At 48.2% G+C, this 18,474-nt stretch overlaps 1 protein-coding gene across 1 annotated transcript in view; it reads right to left on the reverse strand.

The window, feature by feature from the left end:
* The window catches only part of FBN3 (fibrillin 3), a 183,004-nt gene extending 166,458 nt beyond the window's left edge, over positions 1-16,546 (reverse strand). The window contains exons 1-4 of the mRNA XM_056867588.1: positions 16,374-16,546; positions 7,710-7,792; positions 6,565-6,663; positions 1,323-1,418 (exon numbers count right to left, since the gene is read on the reverse strand). Of these exons, the coding sequence (XP_056723566.1) occupies positions 1,323-1,418; positions 6,565-6,663; positions 7,710-7,792; positions 16,374-16,546 (451 nt within the window). The remainder of the gene's footprint in view (positions 1-1,322; positions 1,419-6,564; positions 6,664-7,709; positions 7,793-16,373) is intronic.
* Positions 16,547-18,474: the final 1,928 nt, after the last annotated feature.

The raw sequence follows: 18,474 nt of genomic DNA on the forward strand, positions 1-18,474 counted from the left end.
GAACTCCAGGTGACAGAGATCAGTTCGCCTGGAGAAAATGGCTGCTTTGGAAGGTGGACTCTATGGCATCATACCCCACTGAAGTCCCTCCCCTGCCCAAACCCCACCCTCTTCAGGCTGTGCCTCTAAAATCTCCAGGTATTTCCCAACCTGGAGCTGGCAATCCTAGGGTAGAGCCCTGTTCGCCACCCTCAGTTCCCTGGAGGATGGGCAAGTTAAAAATATTTTTAAAACTGGGCATTATGTGCAGGGAACCAGGAACAGTTTTGTAAATGCTAACTGAGTCACCATCCAAAGGTGGATTTTCCAAATGAAATGTCTTCAAACTCTCCCGTTCATTCTGAAATCACTATGGTGCCTTAATTTTAAAATTACCCGTAAAATGATACTTTAATTTTTAATATTATAAACCACTCAGATTTTTTGGGGGGGTATTTCAAAGGGGGAATAAAGATAATAATCCAAGGTAATCGACCACTGCTAGCCGTTTATAGGAAAGAAATCCCACCAAAATCCCAATCAAAATCAGGAAACAAGTATAGGGATCTATAGTGACAACACTTGGAATACTGTGTACAGTTCTGGTCACCACACCTAAAAAAGGATATTACAGAGCTTGAGAAGATGCAGAAAAGAGAAACTAAAATGATTGGGGGACACTTAGGGCTGTTTAGCTTGGAAAGAAGACGGCTGAGGGGAGACATGATAGAGGTCTATAAAATTATGCATGGTTTGGAGAGAGTGGACAGGGAGACGTTTTTCTCTCTCTCCCATAATACTAGAACACGGGGTCATCTGCTGAAGCTGGAGGGTGAGAGATTCCAAACAGATAAAAGGAAGTATTTCTTCACACAACACATAGTTAAATTGTGGAACTCCCTGCCCCAAAATGTGGTGATGGCTGCCAACTTGGAAGGCTTTAAGAGGGGAGTGGACATGTTCATGGAGGAAAGGGGTATTCATGGCTACTAGTTAAAATGTATACTAGTCATGATGCATACCTATTATCTCCAGGATCAGAGGAGCATGCCTATTATCTTAGGTGTTGTGGAACATAGGCAGGATGGTGCTGCTGCAGTCGTCTTGTTCGTGGGCTTCCTAGAGGTACCTGGTTGGCCACTGTGTGAACAGACTGCTGGATTTGATGGGCCTTGGTCTGATCCAACAGGGCTTTTCTTATGTTCTTATGCTGATCTCCAATCCACATTGGAAAATGTCAGCATTTCAAATCTCAAATCAGAGTCTGGCATTTCAGGCAAACCGCAAGGGGGATTGAATTTCCATGCAGGTTTTTCAGGAGTAATGCATCAGCCAATACTTACGCTGGCCGCAGTAGGTCCCCGTGTATCCCTTCTGGCACATGCATGAGTCCTCGCTGCAACTGCCGCCATTCATGCATCTCACGCTGCAAGATTGAACTGGAGAAGGAAGCAGGAGGAAGTTAGGGAGGAGACAAAGGTTTATCCAATTATACGTGGAGCGTCTAGAACGTGGAGAGAGAAGTCGTTTATGCATGGGTACTTTCACTCATGTTTGCCCCCGGTCTGTCTTGGTTGTTCCTTAGAGTTATGCATGAGTTTTCCCTCTATTAGAGATGATCTCACTGCCAGCCCTCACATTCCTCTGTTAACCTGATTCTTCTGCCCTGAGCTCAGCCCAGGTGAAATCCCTGTGCATAAAGCAAAGTGCAGGACATGCAAGCTTGGTTTTGCTCACAGCCAATTACAAAGCAGCATGTCCAGAGGCGGGGATCCAAATACTTCCTGCTTCCTGGGAACTCTTTCTGAGCAGAAGAAAGGCTTTTTTAAAACCGAGAGTTGGATTTCTCCCTTCCCCACCCTTTTAAGATTGCTCTGTTTTTTGTTTTTTGTTCTTAAAATGATTTTTTATGTGGCAATTAGGTTTGGGGGGTAGGGAACTTTTCTCTCACTACAGCCAATTACAAAGCAACATTTCAAGGGACAGGGACTTGATTTGAGTTTGGAGACTGCTGGTGCATAGATTCCCAACAGGAAAGTGTGGGTCCAGCAAGCAACAAACCTCAGGTAAACCTCCTGTGCATAAACAACGAGAGAGAGCCAACTTGATCTCTCTTCCATCTGGCTAGAATCAAGGGGGTCGCTCCATTAATTGGATGGGTAGCAGATTCAAGACTGACAGAAGTATTTCGTCCTTTGGGGAACTCATTGCCACAAGAGGCAGCAATTGCTAGGGTTGCCAACCTCCAGGTGGGACCAGGCGATTTCCCACTCTGAACTCTGAAAAGGTGGCCTAGAAATCTTCCAAATAAACGTATAGCATGCAGGACAAATACAAAACAGGAAACCTGAGTGAACACACTCACAAGCTGTGGCAAACTCTGGCTTGCATATGGGTGGCCAGCAAGCTTGGAAGCTATCAACAACAGAGGGTTCCAAATTTGTGGGTCCCACTTTGGGAAACCAGAGTTGATCGTTCCAAACTGTGAAACCAGAGGAGAGCTTGGGAGGAGGAGAATTTCAGAAGCACTCCCATCTCACAATGCAATGGCACATGGACCTTGAACACATGAACACATGAAGCTGCCTTGGTCCATCAAAGTCAGTATTGTCTACTCAGACCGGCAGCGGCTCTCCAGGGTCTCAGGCAGAGGTCTTTCACATCACCTACCTGCCTAGTCTCTTTAACTGGAGGTGCCGGGGATTGAACCTGGGACCTCCCGCATGCCAAGCAGATGCTCTACCACTGAGCTACAGCCCCTCCCTCTGGTTAACAGAATATAGAATCTCAACAAGCGCAGGGATTGCTTATTGTGAAACTGTGTTGCCTTGATAATAAACATTCTTTTCTCGCCGTGACTGCCATGGTGCACTGGAGCGATGACTCCAGAGCGACTGATGGCCCCGACTAGCAGGGGGAAGCGACCCCAGACTGATGAGCAAGCCAAGGGTTGCCAAGACCCCAAAGCAACCACTGCTCGAGCAAAAGGCTCTTGGCCGCCATGCCCGAATCTGGCAAGCAAGGGGGACTGCTGTGCAGCTTTGATCTGAAAGCTTGCCTGTGCAAGAGTTCAGCTGAAGTCTGTGCAAGAGCTCAACTGCCCAGTTGGGCCCTGGCAGCTCAAAATCTGTTAATGCTTCATACCGGCTGATTCCTCCCCTGCCTATCACATGAACACATGAAGCTGCCTTCTACTGAATCAGACCCTTGGTCCATCAAAGTCAGTACTGTCTACTCAGACCAGCAGCAGCTCTCCAGGGTCTCAGACTGAGATCTTTCACATCACCGACTTGCCTAGCCCCTTTAACTGGAGATGCCGGGGATTGAACCTGGGACCTTTCGCATGCCAAGCAGAGGCTCTACCACTCAGCCACAGCTCCTCCTCTGTTCATGTGACCTTACAGTCTGCTCAACATTTGAACATATCGCACGTAGACCAAAATTGAGCAAGGGCATATTTTTAGCCATTCGGAAACCTTTGACGGAGCCTTATCGGTAGACTTGCCACCACCGTTATAACATTTTGCCATATTTTTTTTTTCTTTCTGCTTAGGGATTTGATTTGTATTAAAAAAATTAAACGCATGCACAAACAATGCATTTGCACGAATGTAACATCGGGGAGGAGACCAAGCCTTGCCGGTTTGCAAGGTCTCCCAAGTAAATCAGAGCCGAAATATAGCAAAACAGGCATCTCTCTCCCCACACCCGCCCCCATCTTTGTGGCTACACCCTGTTGCCGAGGCAGCCCCCAGTGCCCTGTGAAATTTAACATCCCCCTTCCACCCCACTGGTGTGTTGGGCCCAAAGGAATGCTGGAAATGCGGTTTTCTTCCCCAGCCCCCTCCTCATGGTAGAATTCTTTACATTGTTGGGAAGATTGCGAACATCTGGCGCTTCCATTAGAGTGAAACAGAGCAGCTTTAAAAAAAACACACACACCACACAACCCTTTATTGGGGAGAGGGTACCATAAAAGGCGACAGAAGAAAAGTCGAAGGGTGGGGGGATGTCAGTTTACAGGACTGGGGTGGGGTGGGGATCTCTCCAGCTGCTCAGTGGAGGCTGGAGCAGTTGTGAGTTTTCAAAAGGAGGGTTGGTTTACAAATTAATTAATTTTTAAAAAATCTTCTCACATGCCAGGAAATCCAATCTAAAGGCATGAGTTTGGTCAGCCCAGGAAAGAAAATTGGGTTGATGCAAAGGGACACTTCGGACACATCTGAATGTCTCCCCAAATCTGATATTCAGTACAACACAGGTCTTTTACGCTTTCCCTGATTACACTCCCTCCAGAAAGCACCAGAGAAGACATTCCTCTACTTGCTTACCAAAGATGTTGGTCTGTACGTAAGGCTGCCAGCTCTGGGTGGGAAAATACCTGGAGGTTATGGAGGTGGAGCCTGCGGAGGCCAGGGTTTTGGAAGGAAAGGACCTAGGTGGGGTATAATGCCACCCTCCAAAGCAGCCATTTTCTCCAGGGGAACTGATCTCTTTAGTCTGGAGATCAGTTGTAAGAGCAAGAGATCTCCAGCCACCACCTGGAGGTTGGCAACCCTATAGGTACATTTGATATATCCCTGTTCAGATATAGGGCGAAAACGCATGGTCGCTTTAGCCTCCTTTATTCCCTGTTTCAGCCAGGATTCAGCCAGGATCGAACGCATGCGTTTCGCTGAACGTGCGTTCGATCCTGGCTGAATCCTGACTGAAAGAGGGAATAAAGGAGGCTAAAGCGACCATGTGTTTTTGCCCATTGGCAGCGAAGCCCGGACAGAAGGCACTTCCTTTTGCATCCACTTCCCAGTGAAACTGACAGGGTGACGCAAAAGCCTGGTCAGTTTCATCAATAGTCCTTCAGGCAGAGAAGTTACAGAATTTTTTTTTAAATGCCTGTGGGCTTCCTTCTGGCATCTAGAGGGGATGCTGAATTCAGTGGCCCTTGGGGTTTGATTCAGCAAGGCAGTTCTTATGAAGGAGAGATCTACTAACAGCTAGTAGCCTGGAAAGCAAAATGGAACCTCACTGTTGCATAGGGTTGCCAACCTCCAGGTAATGAACATAAGCAAACATCACATATTATACAGTAACTATCAATCCATATATCAGTAACTACCCACTGTGAATTATCAATCCAAGGTAAGTGTCTACAAGAGAGTAACAATCAATCCAAAGGTGAGTGTCTACAAAAGAGTAACAGTCACAGTCAATCCAGCTTGGAAGTCTTCAAAAGAAGAGAAGGTAAACAGGGATACGATCGTTTCAAGTCTTCCTCAGTCCCATTTAGTTTGAGTCTTAACAAGTACACTTGTTTCAATGCAAGCTTTCAAAGCCAGTGGTAATAATCTCCCATAGGGATGAAGAAAAGAAGCATACCATGTAGAATTAATATTTCATATCTTATGATTTCCAAACAAGGATATTCATTCTCCTGTACATGGTTGCACAGATAAGTTCAATAATTTACAACGTTCCCAAATAGGATACAATGAGTAGAACACTCACCTTTGGATTGATTGTTACTCTCTTGTAGACACTTACCTTGGATTAATAGTTACTGTATAATATGTGATGTTTGCTTATGCTTATTACACTTTTTGAGTATTTGGCTATAGTGATTTGTTCTGTACTTATTTTCTAACCTTAGGTACTAGTACAGAGGTGTTAATCTTTGATTACTTAACCTCCAGGTAATAGCTGGAGATCTCCTGCTATTACAATTGATCTCAAGCCGATAGAGATCAGTTCCCCTGGAGAAAATGACCACTTTGGCAATTGGACTCCATGGCATTGAAGCCCCTCCTCTCCCCAAACCCCTCTCTCCCTAGGCTCCGCCCCAAAAACCTCCCGCCGGAGGCGAAGAAGTACCTGGCAACCCTACTGTTGCATGACAGTCTACCTCTGAAGAGCACGAGATGCTAAAGACACTCAATAGGAGAGAACTATGGCTTTCCAGCCTGGGTTGTGGGCTTCTTAGAGGAATCAGTAGGGTTGCCAGCCTCCAGGTGGTGGCTAAAGATCTCCTGTTATTACAACTGATCTCCTGCCGATAGAGATCAGTTCCCCTGGAGAAAATGGCAGCTTTGGAAATTGGACTCCCAGCAAGGGAGGGGCCATGGCTCAATGGTAGAGCATCTGCTTGGCATGCAGAAGGTCCAAAGTTCAGTCACTGGCATCTCCAGTTCAAGGGACTAGGCAAATGGGTGATGTGAAAGACATCTGGAGAGCCGCTGCTGGTCTGAGTGGACAATACTGACTTTGATGGACCAAGGGTCTGATTCAGAGTAAGGCAGCTTCATGTGTTCATGTGCATCTATGGCACTGAAGTCCCTCCCCTCTCCAAACCCCACCCTCCTCAGGCTCCACCCCCTAAATCTCCAGATATTTCCCAACCCGTAGCTGGCAACCCTAGGCTGGCCTCTGGTGGAGACAGGATGCTGAGTTTCATGGATATTTGGTCTGATCCTGCAGGGGACCAAAGAGGGGAAGGGGTGTGTATCCTAGTTTGCTGTGGGTAAGGAGGGCTCTCTCCTGCCACTCCTTGCTGCTCTGAAAATCTTATGCTAGTATCATGCCATCTCTTACCTCCTGCAGAGCCGCAGTTCGGGGACAGCTGCCCATTGGAGCAGGTACACATGTTTGGCCTCGAACAGAATCCTTCGCCGCAAGAATTCCGGCAAATTGCTGTCAGGGGAGAAGAAGTGGAGAGAAGGAATGAGAAACAGGAGGGCGGGGCCGGGGGAACCTTCCTAAATCTCCTGACCCATATCTTATCACCACATAGGCCTTTTATGCAGGGACGCTACCCTGCGGCCACCCCCGCCAACTATTTCGGGGCTTCCTTTCGATCGTGCATACCTTTCCCACCCATCAGAGGTCGCCTCGCTGTCCCAGCGCATTTTGCCTGGGTTTTTCCAGATGCTGTTTTAGCCAGAATCTGGAAAATGCAGGCAAAACATGCAGGCAGAGCGAGGTGACCTCTGACGGTCGGGAAAGGCATGCATAATCAAAAGAGTGGTAAAAGGCCCGTTGCAATAAGGCGCTTCTAGGTGTAAGCCGGAAGTGATGGGATTATGTTGCTGCAGCCATGCGCACATGCGATCCCCACTTTTGAGCCAGGCAATTGCCCGCCAATCAAAGTGACCTGGCAACCCTAGTCAAAGTACCCATGAATAAAGGAGAATAAAGTAGATCTTTGAGATCTCCTGAGCTCACCCCATAACTGGTAAAGGCAGAACTAATTATAATACACTGTAAATATGGGGGATAAGAAGTCCAGGAGCAACAGGAAATCATTACAGATTTGCTACGGTCTGCTTCTCTTGTCACAAAGTCTGGATTTTCTTTTCAAGCTTGCTCAGCTCCAGTAGTACTTCCAGGGAAGCTGGAGTCCCAGTGAGTTTCTTTGAGGAAATGAACCATTGATACATCTAAACTGTATTTTTCAGTGGTGTGATTTATGGCTCTCTGACGGCAGTTTTGCAGCATTTTCCGCAAGAGGCACACTGCTTTCAGGCGGTAGCCAGTAGCTGCTTCATTTGAAGGGTTCAGGAGTGAGCTTGGCCCAGAGCTGGAAAGCATCATGTAATTTGTGCATTCTGCCTTGGAACATTCAGATTTTGTAAATCAAAAGCACCCACATTGGTAATTTTGGCTGAGCTGCTGTCATAACATTAGACGAACAATCCATCCCACCTTTCTTTGAGAGATACGCCCTTGCTCATACTCACGGACGATGCACTGATTCCCACCAGGAAGAGTTTTCCAACCAGGACAGCAGTAGGAGTGGAACCGAGATCCGCAGACGTTAGGCCTGAAAGTCAACGAGCAAAAACTGAACAACTAGAAATGACAGAGGAAAAGGAACCCTGCCAAATTGGAAGAGGCCTTTTTCTCCAGGAATGGTCTTGTTTGGGACACCTGATCTAGCAGCAGACATCTAAATATGCTTTTCATTCAGACAAGTCATTAGTTCATTCAGCCTAGTATTGCTTACTCCTACTGGCATCATCGCTCTGAGTTAGGGTTGCCAATAGAGTTGCCAACCTCCAGGTTCTAGCTGGAGATCTCCCGCTATTACAACTGACCTCCAGCCGATCGAAATCAGTTCTCCTGGAGAAAACGGCTGCTTTGGCGATTGGACCCTATAGCATTGTAGTCCCCTCCACAAACCCCGCCCTCCTCAGGCTCTGCCCCAAAAACCTCCCACCGATGGCGAAGAGAGACCTGGCAACCCTACCCCCCAATTCCTCAAGCACCATCCTCCAAATCTCCAGGTATTTCCAACTCGGAGCTGGCAACCCCAGTTGCCAACCTCCAGGTGGGACCCTGGAGAACTACTGGAATAATAACTGATCTCTAGACCAGAGATCAGTTCCCCTGGTTAAAATGGCTGCTTTGGAGGATGGACTCTGTGGTACTATACAGGGCTGGCGTCAGCATATCCTGATATGGGGCAGCTGTTGGGGCCCAAGGTTGTGGGTGGGGCCCACTGTCACTTACTATGGCACCTCTCCCTTGCTGCCCACCCACACTTCTGCCATCCACTATGGGGAGCGGCCGAGGCTCAGAGGTAGAGCGTCTGCTTGGCATGCAGAAGGCTGCAGGTTCAATCTCAGGCATCTCCAGTTAAAGGACTGGGCAAGTAGGTGATGTGAAAGACCTCTGCCTGAGACCCTAGAGACCTGCTGCCGGTCTGAGTAGACAAGACTGACTTTGATGGACCCAAGGGTCTGATTCAGTACAAGGCAGCTTCATGTATTCATGTGTTCACTTGCTTGTAAGCACTCTGCCATCCATGCTCCCAGCTGTATGCACTGCCCAATATTTTCAGGGAACAGGAACATGGATGGTGCAGGCATCTGTGAGTGCAAGTGGTGAGAAGACTTGAGAAGGGGTGGGGAAAGAATGGGGTTCCCAGCTCCAGGTTGGGAAATACTTGGAGATTTTTGGGGTGGAGCCTGAGGAGGGCGGGGTTTGGGGAGGGGGGACTTCAATGCCATAGAGTCCAATTGCTAAAGTGGCCATTTTCTTCGGGGGAACTGATTCTCTATCGCCAGGAGCTAGAGCTGCACTATGTGATGTACTCTGCTGACGTCTGATTGAATCAATTTGTACTTACCCTGCATGGGAAGGAATTATGAATGTATAACAGCACTTTTTTGAAGGACTGAAGAAAGATTTCCACTGCTGTGGATCTGAAACGGCCGAATCCATTGATGATTGTGGCTTTATATGGACTTTATACACAAAGATTACAATACTAATACTTACCTGGTACTCTGTTGAGACCTTTGGAATCATTTCTGCTTTATGCAGATTGTACATATTGTATATATTTGTGCTTTGTATGTGTCATGTATATGGTCCTTGTTTCATCTCAGTAGCTTATAAAATTTGCACTTTGTGTATATATATCATCCTGTACTGTTTTCCTAACCTCGTGGTATTAGTACAGAGGTGCCTTTTTTCTCCCCACTGTCTGGAGGCTGGCAACCCTATGAAAGAATACACAGGCAGGTGGGCCAGCGGTTGGGAAGGGAGGCATGAAAGGGGAGCCTAGTGGTAGGCAGAGGAGAGGACGGCGGCCCCTGGACACTCTCTGCCTAGAGCCCCCCAAATCTGATATTCTATCCTGTTGAGTTCCCTCCCCTCCCCAAACCCTCCTTCCCTAGGCTCCACCCCTATATCCCCAGGATTTTCCCAACCTGGTGTAGCAGCTCCATTCTAAGTTCTCAGGAGAGCGAGATCTTTCCCAGACCTACTACAAATTTTTTCTTTATTGGAAATATTCGGGATTGATTGAACCTGGGACCTTTGGCGCAAAAACCAAGCAACGGGTCACCAAGCTAAAAACAGAAGAGCGTGACTGCAAATCTTTGCTGCAAGTCCTTGCGGCCCAGTCTTGTCTAGTCCGCCCAACTGGCATCAGCTCTTCAGAGGAAGATATTTCGCAGTGGGAGCCTTTGATTGCTAGGTCAAGCAGTACATAGTCCAGTTCCAGAAATAACTTTAGAAGTTCTTGTTAAGCCAGAATTAAGGAGGACAGGAACATGGCACGGAGCAACATTTCAAAACTTTTTTTTTTTTTTTTTACTATCTCTAGACTTCTACTACCTGATACGTCTAGATACTTTAGTCTCACCTGTGGCTTATTTTTCTCATCTTGAGCCTATTAATTATAGGAAGGCCTTTACCCTTGCCAGATGCCAGGTCCTACCATCGGCTGTTTTAGAAGGGAAATATAAGAAGATCCCTCGATCGGAGAGGTTTTGTCCATTTGGGACAGGGGACATTGAAACCATCAAACATATGTTGCCCATTCCACCATGAAGTTAGATCTAAGCTTATTTCCCGCCTGCTTGGTAAATTCCCTGAAGAGTCAGTTGAGCTTCTGGCAAAGAAGCTCCTATTAGGAGAAGATCCTTGGCTTATGCTCCAAACTGCCACGTTCTGTGCTGTTAAAATACACAAAACTTTATTAGAGAAGGATCGTTAGAATATTTTACAATTTTGTCAATTTTAAGGTGATAATTTTAACCAGGGCTTGTTTTATTGCTTACACCTATATTTGTACCGGGCAGTCTGTGATTCTGCGGTGCAAAACTATTGAGTCTGGAAATTTCGATGTGTTGGCAGGTGATTGGTCAGTTGACCGTATTAATAAATTTGATTTGATTTGATTGGACTATCTCTAGCGCAGATTGGCGCTTTTTAAGACTCAGCTGACCTACCTGATCGATACTGCTGTAACCTTGAGGCTTGACTGCTGTATTGAGCTCCCTATGGGGTTGCCTTTGGAGATAATTCAGAAACAACACTTTAAGGTGTCTTCTACTGAGTCCAACCTTTGGTCCATCCAAGTCATTATTGTCTGCTATGACTGGGAGTGGCTCCTCAGAGTCTCAGTTTAAAGCAGGAGTGGGGAATGTCAGGCCCGGGGGCCATTTAAGGCCCGTGAAATCATTTGGTCTGGCCCTTTGAGGGTCCTGGCAGATCTCTAGCTCAGAAGGATCTAAGACTGGGGATCCGCCCCCTCCCGCGGACAGGAATAGCCTCTATTCAAGGCAGATGTGAGTTTGTTTGGTGGAGAAAAAGAACCTTTTCCCCCTCTTGCAGAACAGTCGTTAGCTATGGAGCTGCTAGGACCGCCCAAGAAACTGTGTTAACCCTTTCCCACCCGGGCCGTGGAGAAACGTATTCCCTCTGTACTACAAGAGGGCTGGGGGCGGAAGTGGCAACAATGAAGGGGTTAAATTTTTAAGTTGATAATTTTGTATGGCCCGTGAATGATGTTATAAATATCCAAATGGCCCTTGGTGGAAAAAAGGTTCCCCACCCCTGGTTTAAAGTCTTTCACGCCACTCAGTACCTGACCCTTTGAACTGGAGATGTCAGGGGTCAAACCTGGGGCCTTCTGTGTGCGCAGCAGTTGCTCAACCATTATGCCATGTCCCTCACTTTCAGTTGGTGCAAAACACTGCCGCTCATTTATTAACTGGTATAAATGACTTACACTAAGGCCTTTTATGCAGGGACGTTTCCCCGTGGTTACCCTGCCCCGTAGTTACCGCGGTTACCCTGCCGACTTCTTCGGCGCTTCCTTTTGTTTATGCATGCCTCCCCCCCCCCCCCGGCAGAGGTTGTCTGGCTCTCCCAGTGCGTTTTGCCCGTGTTTTCCAGACACCGTTTTAGCCAGAATCCGGAAAATGTGGGCAAAATGTGCAGAAACACATGGGGAGCGCGAGGAGACCTCTGACCCAGAGCTGGCAGCTCTAGCAATGTGGCCCTTAGATCTAAAATACAGGTACCCCAGTATTTACTTCCAAGGTTAGGAGAATTGGCGGGGAGGCTAGGGTTGTCAGGTCCACCACCAGCGGGAGATTCTGGGGGTGAAGCCTGAGTAGGGCGGGGTTTGGGGAGGGTAGGGACTTAATGCCATAGAGTCCAATTGCCAAAGCGACCATTTTCTCCAGGTGAACTGATCTCTATCGGTTGGAGATCGGTTGTAACAGCAGGAGACCTCTGTTGGAAATACAATGTCTAGTGCACAAAGATTGATTAAAGAAAGGAAGATCAGCAGGGGGCAGCAAGTATGAGAGTTAGATAGAAAGGTTGTGATCCTTCTCCCTTCTCTTCCTGTGCTCTTGTTCGTTCCCATAATGCACCCCTCCTCTTCCTTCTTGTTACAGTGAAAGAGAGGAGCAACAGGCCACATGTTGCCCTGTTAGTTATGGACTCTAGTTAGAAATAAGCCTGTCTCAGTCATTTACCAAGTTTGTGATTTCTGAATAAACTCACTTTGTATAGTCCTTAATCAGACTCAGGATCATTCTTAAGAAAAACTCCATTTCCTTCATGGTAGCAGAGGATGGTTGTGGATTGATCTCTGAGTAAAGGAAAGGGCTCACGAGAGGCAAGATGGCCGCCTACAATAATCAGCATGCTGCTGTGATAGAAAGACAAAATGAACAGAACTACTTAATCTGGAAAGCCCGAATGCAGACTCACCTCATGGAGCTGGGAAACTGGAGTGCGATAAAGGATCCAAGACCAGCAGATGCCGAGGGAGAAAAGCAATGCAAGTGGGACAAGCATAAAGTGGGACAAAGCAAAAGGAGTCCTGTTCAAAGGTTTGGAAGACAGGGACATTTTGAGGGTGATTCATTTTGATAAAGCTAAAGAAATCTGGGAAGAAGTTCAGAAACTATACAGATACCTCTCTGAAAAGTAGAATGTTTTTGCAAAGAAAGTTATTCTCCATCAGAATGAGAAATGATCAGAGCTTGCGTGCACATAAGGACAATTTTCTGAATTTAGTGTAGCAGCTCCACTCAGCTGGCAAAGACTTTCTTGATGAGGATTTGATAATACTGTTGTTGATAAGTCTGCGCCCAGAGTATGAAAATTTTATAAACCAAGTTGAAACTAAGAAAGACTTAACCCTGAGTCAAGCAATAAGTATGCTGGAAGAGTATAATAGATATAAGGAGTTTAAGATCTCAGACGGGGTGTGAACTGAAAGACTGTGAGAATGCAATGAGTGCTGTAAAATTAAAAAAGAAAACAAATCATATGCCATCAGCGTGGGAAGTGTGGACATATTAAAATAAATTGGGGCAAATGCTAGAGCGTCCTTCCCCCACTCAATGTCAGTGCTTCTGCATTGCACTGGAAGTGATGTCATTGCGGACAGACGCCAATCACCGCCTCCTGTTCCCACCTCTGAACATCTCCCGCCGATTGCCAGGAGGGAAGAAGAAGAAGAAGAGTTGGGTTTTATATGACAACTTTCTCTACCACTTAAGGGAGAATCAGACCGGCTTACAATCACTATACCAGTGTGGTGTAGTGGTTAAGAGTGGTGGTTTGGAGCAGTGGACTCTGATCTGGAGAACTGGGTTTGATGCCCCACTCCTCCATGTGAGCGGCGGACTCTAATCTGGTGAACTGGGTTAGTTTCCCCACTCCTCCACATGAAGCCAGCTGGGTGGCCTTGGGGTAGCCACAGCTCTGCTTAGAGCTCTCTCAGCCCTGCCTACCTCACAGGGTGTCTATCGTGGGGAGAGGAAGGGAAGCAGATTGTAAACTGGTTTGATTCTTCCTTAAGTGGTAGAGAAAGTCGGCATATAAAAACCAACTCTTCTTCCCCTTCCCGTCCCCACAACAGACACCCTGTGAGGTATGTGGGGCTGAGAGAGTGTGACTAGTCCAAGGTCATCCAGCTGGCTTCATGTGTAGGAGTGGGGAAGCAAATCCAGCTCACCAGATTAGCCTCTGCCGCTCATGTGGAGGAGTGGGGAATCAAACCAGGTCCTCCAGATCAGAGTCCATCGCTCCAAACCACCGCTCTTAACCACTACACCAAGCTGGCTCTGACCTGGCAACCCCAATTATATCCCACTGAGGTTCCTCCCCTCCAAAACCCTGCCCTCCCTAGGCTCCGCCTCCAAACCACCAGAAATTTGCCATCCCAGTGTTGGTAACCCTACCTCTTACAGCAATTGGAGAAAAAAAGACTCTTGTGATACCTTACAAAGAGATTTATCATGGCAGAAAGATTTTGAGACCATTCCATCACTCCCCATTTCTAACTTTACTTCTGCCAAAGGGGTGATTTATAATTTTGTCAGCGAAGACAGGACAAAGATTTAGCCCCTGGAAGCATACAGGGACCGGACTGGACCAAACGCAGAAGGTTTGGGAGGAGCCTGAAGTCCAAGTTTTGCAAAAATCTAGTTGTGGAGAATGACCGGCTCTGGGGTGATTTATGGACCTCACCGAACCCAGCATGTCAAACGCGTTCAGTGGAAGCAGGGAACAGACACTTCCTCTCGACAGAGACCCTGGCTAGCCTGCCAAGCCTGGGCCCGGAGCCAAGACGACAGGCAGCAGATCAGTTCTCACGCCACCGGATACCTCCTGGCTTTGCCAAGGGGGTCTGGATCCCCCCACATCGCCAGCCCTGGTGCCTCTTTCAAATGTGCCAGTGGGCTCCTCTGCAAACTAATATGTCACTTTCCAGGGCCGGCTGGCAACCCGATTGGCTTTGAGTAACATAGAACGATTCCCTGAAAAGCTAGACTAAAACGGTGTGTGTGTGTGAAAAATGGCCAAAGGCCCCAAGCCAGGAGGGGGGCAATTGCTTTTTTTAACCTTTTTAATCTTTGCATCCGGCTTTTCCTCCAGAAGACTGTCGCTCCAGCCATGGAGGATCAGATCAGTGGCTCGTGAGTAGGGTTGCGAATCTCCAGGTGGTGGCTGGAGATCTCCCGTTAATACCACTGATCTCCAGGCAAACCCCAGCCAATCCTTCTGGCCTGCCCGTCGACCAGCTGATTCTAACTCCCAGTTTGAGTGGTAAAAGGCCCCTTGCGATGCGGCACTTCCGAGTGTAAACTGAAAGTGACGTGATCGCGTCAGTGCAACCATGCGGCTGTGCGATCTCACCTTGCCTCCACTCAAAAACCTGCTGGAGGAGAGGGGGGACCTGGTAAGCCTAACCTGCCAGAAGGGAAAACCCATAATATATCTAGGCAACCGATTCTAACTCTGAACTCCCTTTGTTGTTTAAAAGTTTTTGTCCTTTTATGCAGGGACGTTTCCCCGCGGTCACCCCGCCGAATGCTTCGGGGTTTCTTTTTGATTATGCATGCCTTTTCCGCCCATCAGAGGTCGCCTCGCTCCCCCAGCGCATTTTGGCCAGGTTTTCCCGATGCTGTTTTAGCCAGAATCTGGAAAATGCGGGCAAAACACGTGGGGAGAGCGAGGCGACCTCTGATGGGCGGAAAAGGCATCAAAAGAAAGCCCCGAAGCAGTCGGCGGGAGTGACCTCGGGGAAATGTCCCTGCATAAAAGGCCAGAGTCTCCATACTGGTGGAATTCTTGATATTCTCCTTCCTAGTCTAGTCCAAAGCAGATTACCAAACAGGGTCCCAAGACCAAAGAATACAATATAAATAAAGGTGACAAAAAATCCCAGTTATTTGATCACTTTGCAATTCAGCATTGGGTGTTCGGAGGGAGGAAAGACAAAGGAGTTTAAAGCACATGGCTAGGGTTGCCAACCTCCTGCTATTACACCTGATCTTGGGGTGACAGTACGGTTGCCAACCTCCAGGTGGCGGCTGGATATCTCCCGATATTACAACTGATCCCCAGATGACAGAGATCAGTTCCCCTGGAGAAAATGGCTGCTTTGGCCATTGGACTCTATGGCACTGAAGTCCCTCCCCTCTCCAAACCCCGCCCTCCTCAGGCTCCACCACCAAAATCTCCAGGGATTTCCTAACCTTGAGCTGGCAACCCTAGGTGACAGAGGTCAGTTCCCCTGGAGGAAATGGCTGCTTTGGAAGGTGGACTCTATGGCATTATTCCCCATGGAAGTCCCTCCTCTCAAAAAAACCCCTCTCTCTTCAGGCTCCACCCCCCAAATCTTCAGGTATTTTCCAACCCACAGCCGGCAACCCTACACATGGCCCATGGGGACATTCAGGAAGAACAGCAGGAGGTTTGGGGCAGGGGGAGCATTGCGCCTGCTTTGGAAACAGAAAATTCCAAACTCCAGAGATTGTGTGGAGAATTTCTGAAGCACCCCCACCTAGGGTTGCCAACCTCCAGGTAGCAGTTGCAGATCTGCTGCTATTACAACTGATCTCCAGCCGATAGAGATCAGTTCCCCGGAGAAAATGGCCGCTTTGGCAATTGGACCCTATGGCATTGAAGTCCCTCCCTTCCTCAAACCCCGGCCTCCTCAGGCTCCGCCCCAAAAACCTCCCACTGGTGGCAAAGAGGGACCTGGCAACCTTACCCCCAACCCCTCCGAAAATGACAACAACAACCCAACGTTCATTTTTACCCCAACTCCAAAAGAGAGGAAGAGCAGCCCCACTTACCCACGCAGGGTATCCTGTCCTCTCCGCCGTACTCGGCTGGGCGGCTGCTTGTTTTCATAGCTTGCAAATCTGTCGGCCTGGAGCTCGCTGTCCAGCTGGCCCTTTGCGCCTTCCTCGTAGCACATGAGAGCTGTGCACCCCAGCAAGAACCTGGCCAGCCATGCGGCTCCCATAATGGCAGGTTCCACCGGTGACCCACAAAGATGGCTGGGCTACGGCAGGGTCCCAGAAGCCAAACCAGAGGAAATGGCGGCTTTCTGTCCAGCCCTGGAGAAGGAAAAACAGAACAAGGTAAGCCAGTCCTTTTCTTGCAAAGAAACAGTTAGGGTCGCCAGGTCCCTCTTTGCCAACAGCAGGAGGTTTTGGGGGACGGAGCCTGAGGAGGGTGGGGTTTGGGGAGGGGAGGGATTTCAATGCCATATCCAGTTACCTAAGCGGCCATTTCCTCCAGGTGAACTGATCTCTATTGGCTGGAGATCAGTTGTAGGGTTGCCAACTGCCCGGTTGTGGTGGGCAATTGCCCGCGAATCAACCAGGCTGCCCGCTGACCAGTTGATGGTCAGTGGGAGGAAGCAGTAAGGGGGAAGCGATTCCCCCCCGCGCTCCCGGGAACGCTCCAGCTAGTACCTGGAGGTTGGCAACCCTAGTCCAGCCGTTCCTTGGCTCTTTCCCAAATCTGACTTGATATGATCTTTTGGAAAAGATTGCAGTCCAAGTGTGTTGGCACTCTGCTGACCGGGAAGCACACATCTTTGCAGTTCCCATCCACATAGAGGCCATTTTCCTTGCCCCAGCAGTCCATGGCTGCCATTCCCCCGGCGGCCACCAGAGGGGTCTTCCTGGTTTAAAACAGGGCTTCTTAAACTTTTTCCGCTCGCGACCCCTTTTCGCCCATGAAATTTTTACGCGACCCCGGGTATATAGGCATACAAAATAAGTATACAAATCAAACATCTACTGATAATAAATCATAAAGAAATTTATTTTAAAACAATTATTTGGCATACATATAATTTTACCATTTATTAAAGACGGAAGCAAGCTTGCGTACTAATTTGCAAGCCGTTGCCACATTTTTTGCGACACCCACATTCAGTTATGTGACCCCATATGGGGTCGCGGCCCACAGTTTAAGAAGCTTTGGCTTTAAAAAACCAGTATTAGACATAGCACCTGTAGTGTTAGGCTACATTCATATGTAGGGTTGGCAGGTCCCTCTTCGCCACCGGTGGGAGGTTTTTGGGGTGGAGCCTGAGGAGGGGAGGGACTTCAACGCCATAGAGTCCAATTGCCAAAGTGGCCATTTTCTCCAGGTGAACTGATCTCTATCGGCTGGAGATCAGTTGTAATAGCAAGAGATCTCCAGTTAGTACCTGGAGGTTGGCAACCCTAGCTATATGTAACCTTCCAATCTTAAACTAAGGCCTTTTATGCAGGGACTTTTCCGCGCGGTCACCCCCGCCAACTGCTTCGGCGCTTCCTTTTGATTATGCATACATTTTCCGCGCAGAGGTCACCTCGCTGTCCCCACACATTTTGCCCACATCTTCCAGATCCTGGCTAAAACAGCATCTGGAAAACCTGGGAAAAACATGCGGTTTTTATACTCCTGGGAGAGTATCGCTTTGGCGGACCACAATGCTGGGAGACGCAGACCTGCAGGTATGTGGGTCCCAGACCATGAAGATATTCAAGGTAACAACTAGCACAAGGAATTGAACTTGGGGGGGAAACCCAGCAGAGAGCTCAAAATAGGAACAATATGTGCCAAGCGGCTGGTCCCAGCTAGTAAACGGGCTACTACGTTTTGCATCGGTTAACAGTTTCTGAATGGTCTTCAAGGGTAGCCCCATGTAGAATGTGTTGCGGTAGTCTAGCCTCGGGGGTCCCGTTATGGATCAGTGTGGCCGGTTTCATGGGATCCAAAGAGGACGCGAGCCTCCAAGCAAGATATAACTGACGGAAGGCAGTTTTTGGCCTTTCATATCAGAGCCTTCGCTACAAAATCACTCCCTTTGCCGCAGAAAGACAACGAGGGGGATGTCTGGTGAACAGAACGTATCATTCCGATTTGAGCGCCCCGGTGAGTTTGCAGCCAAGG

This window comes from Euleptes europaea, chromosome 2, assembly GCF_029931775.1.
Source record: "Euleptes europaea isolate rEulEur1 chromosome 2, rEulEur1.hap1, whole genome shotgun sequence".
NCBI classification, from domain to species: domain Eukaryota; kingdom Metazoa; phylum Chordata; class Lepidosauria; order Squamata; family Sphaerodactylidae; genus Euleptes; species Euleptes europaea.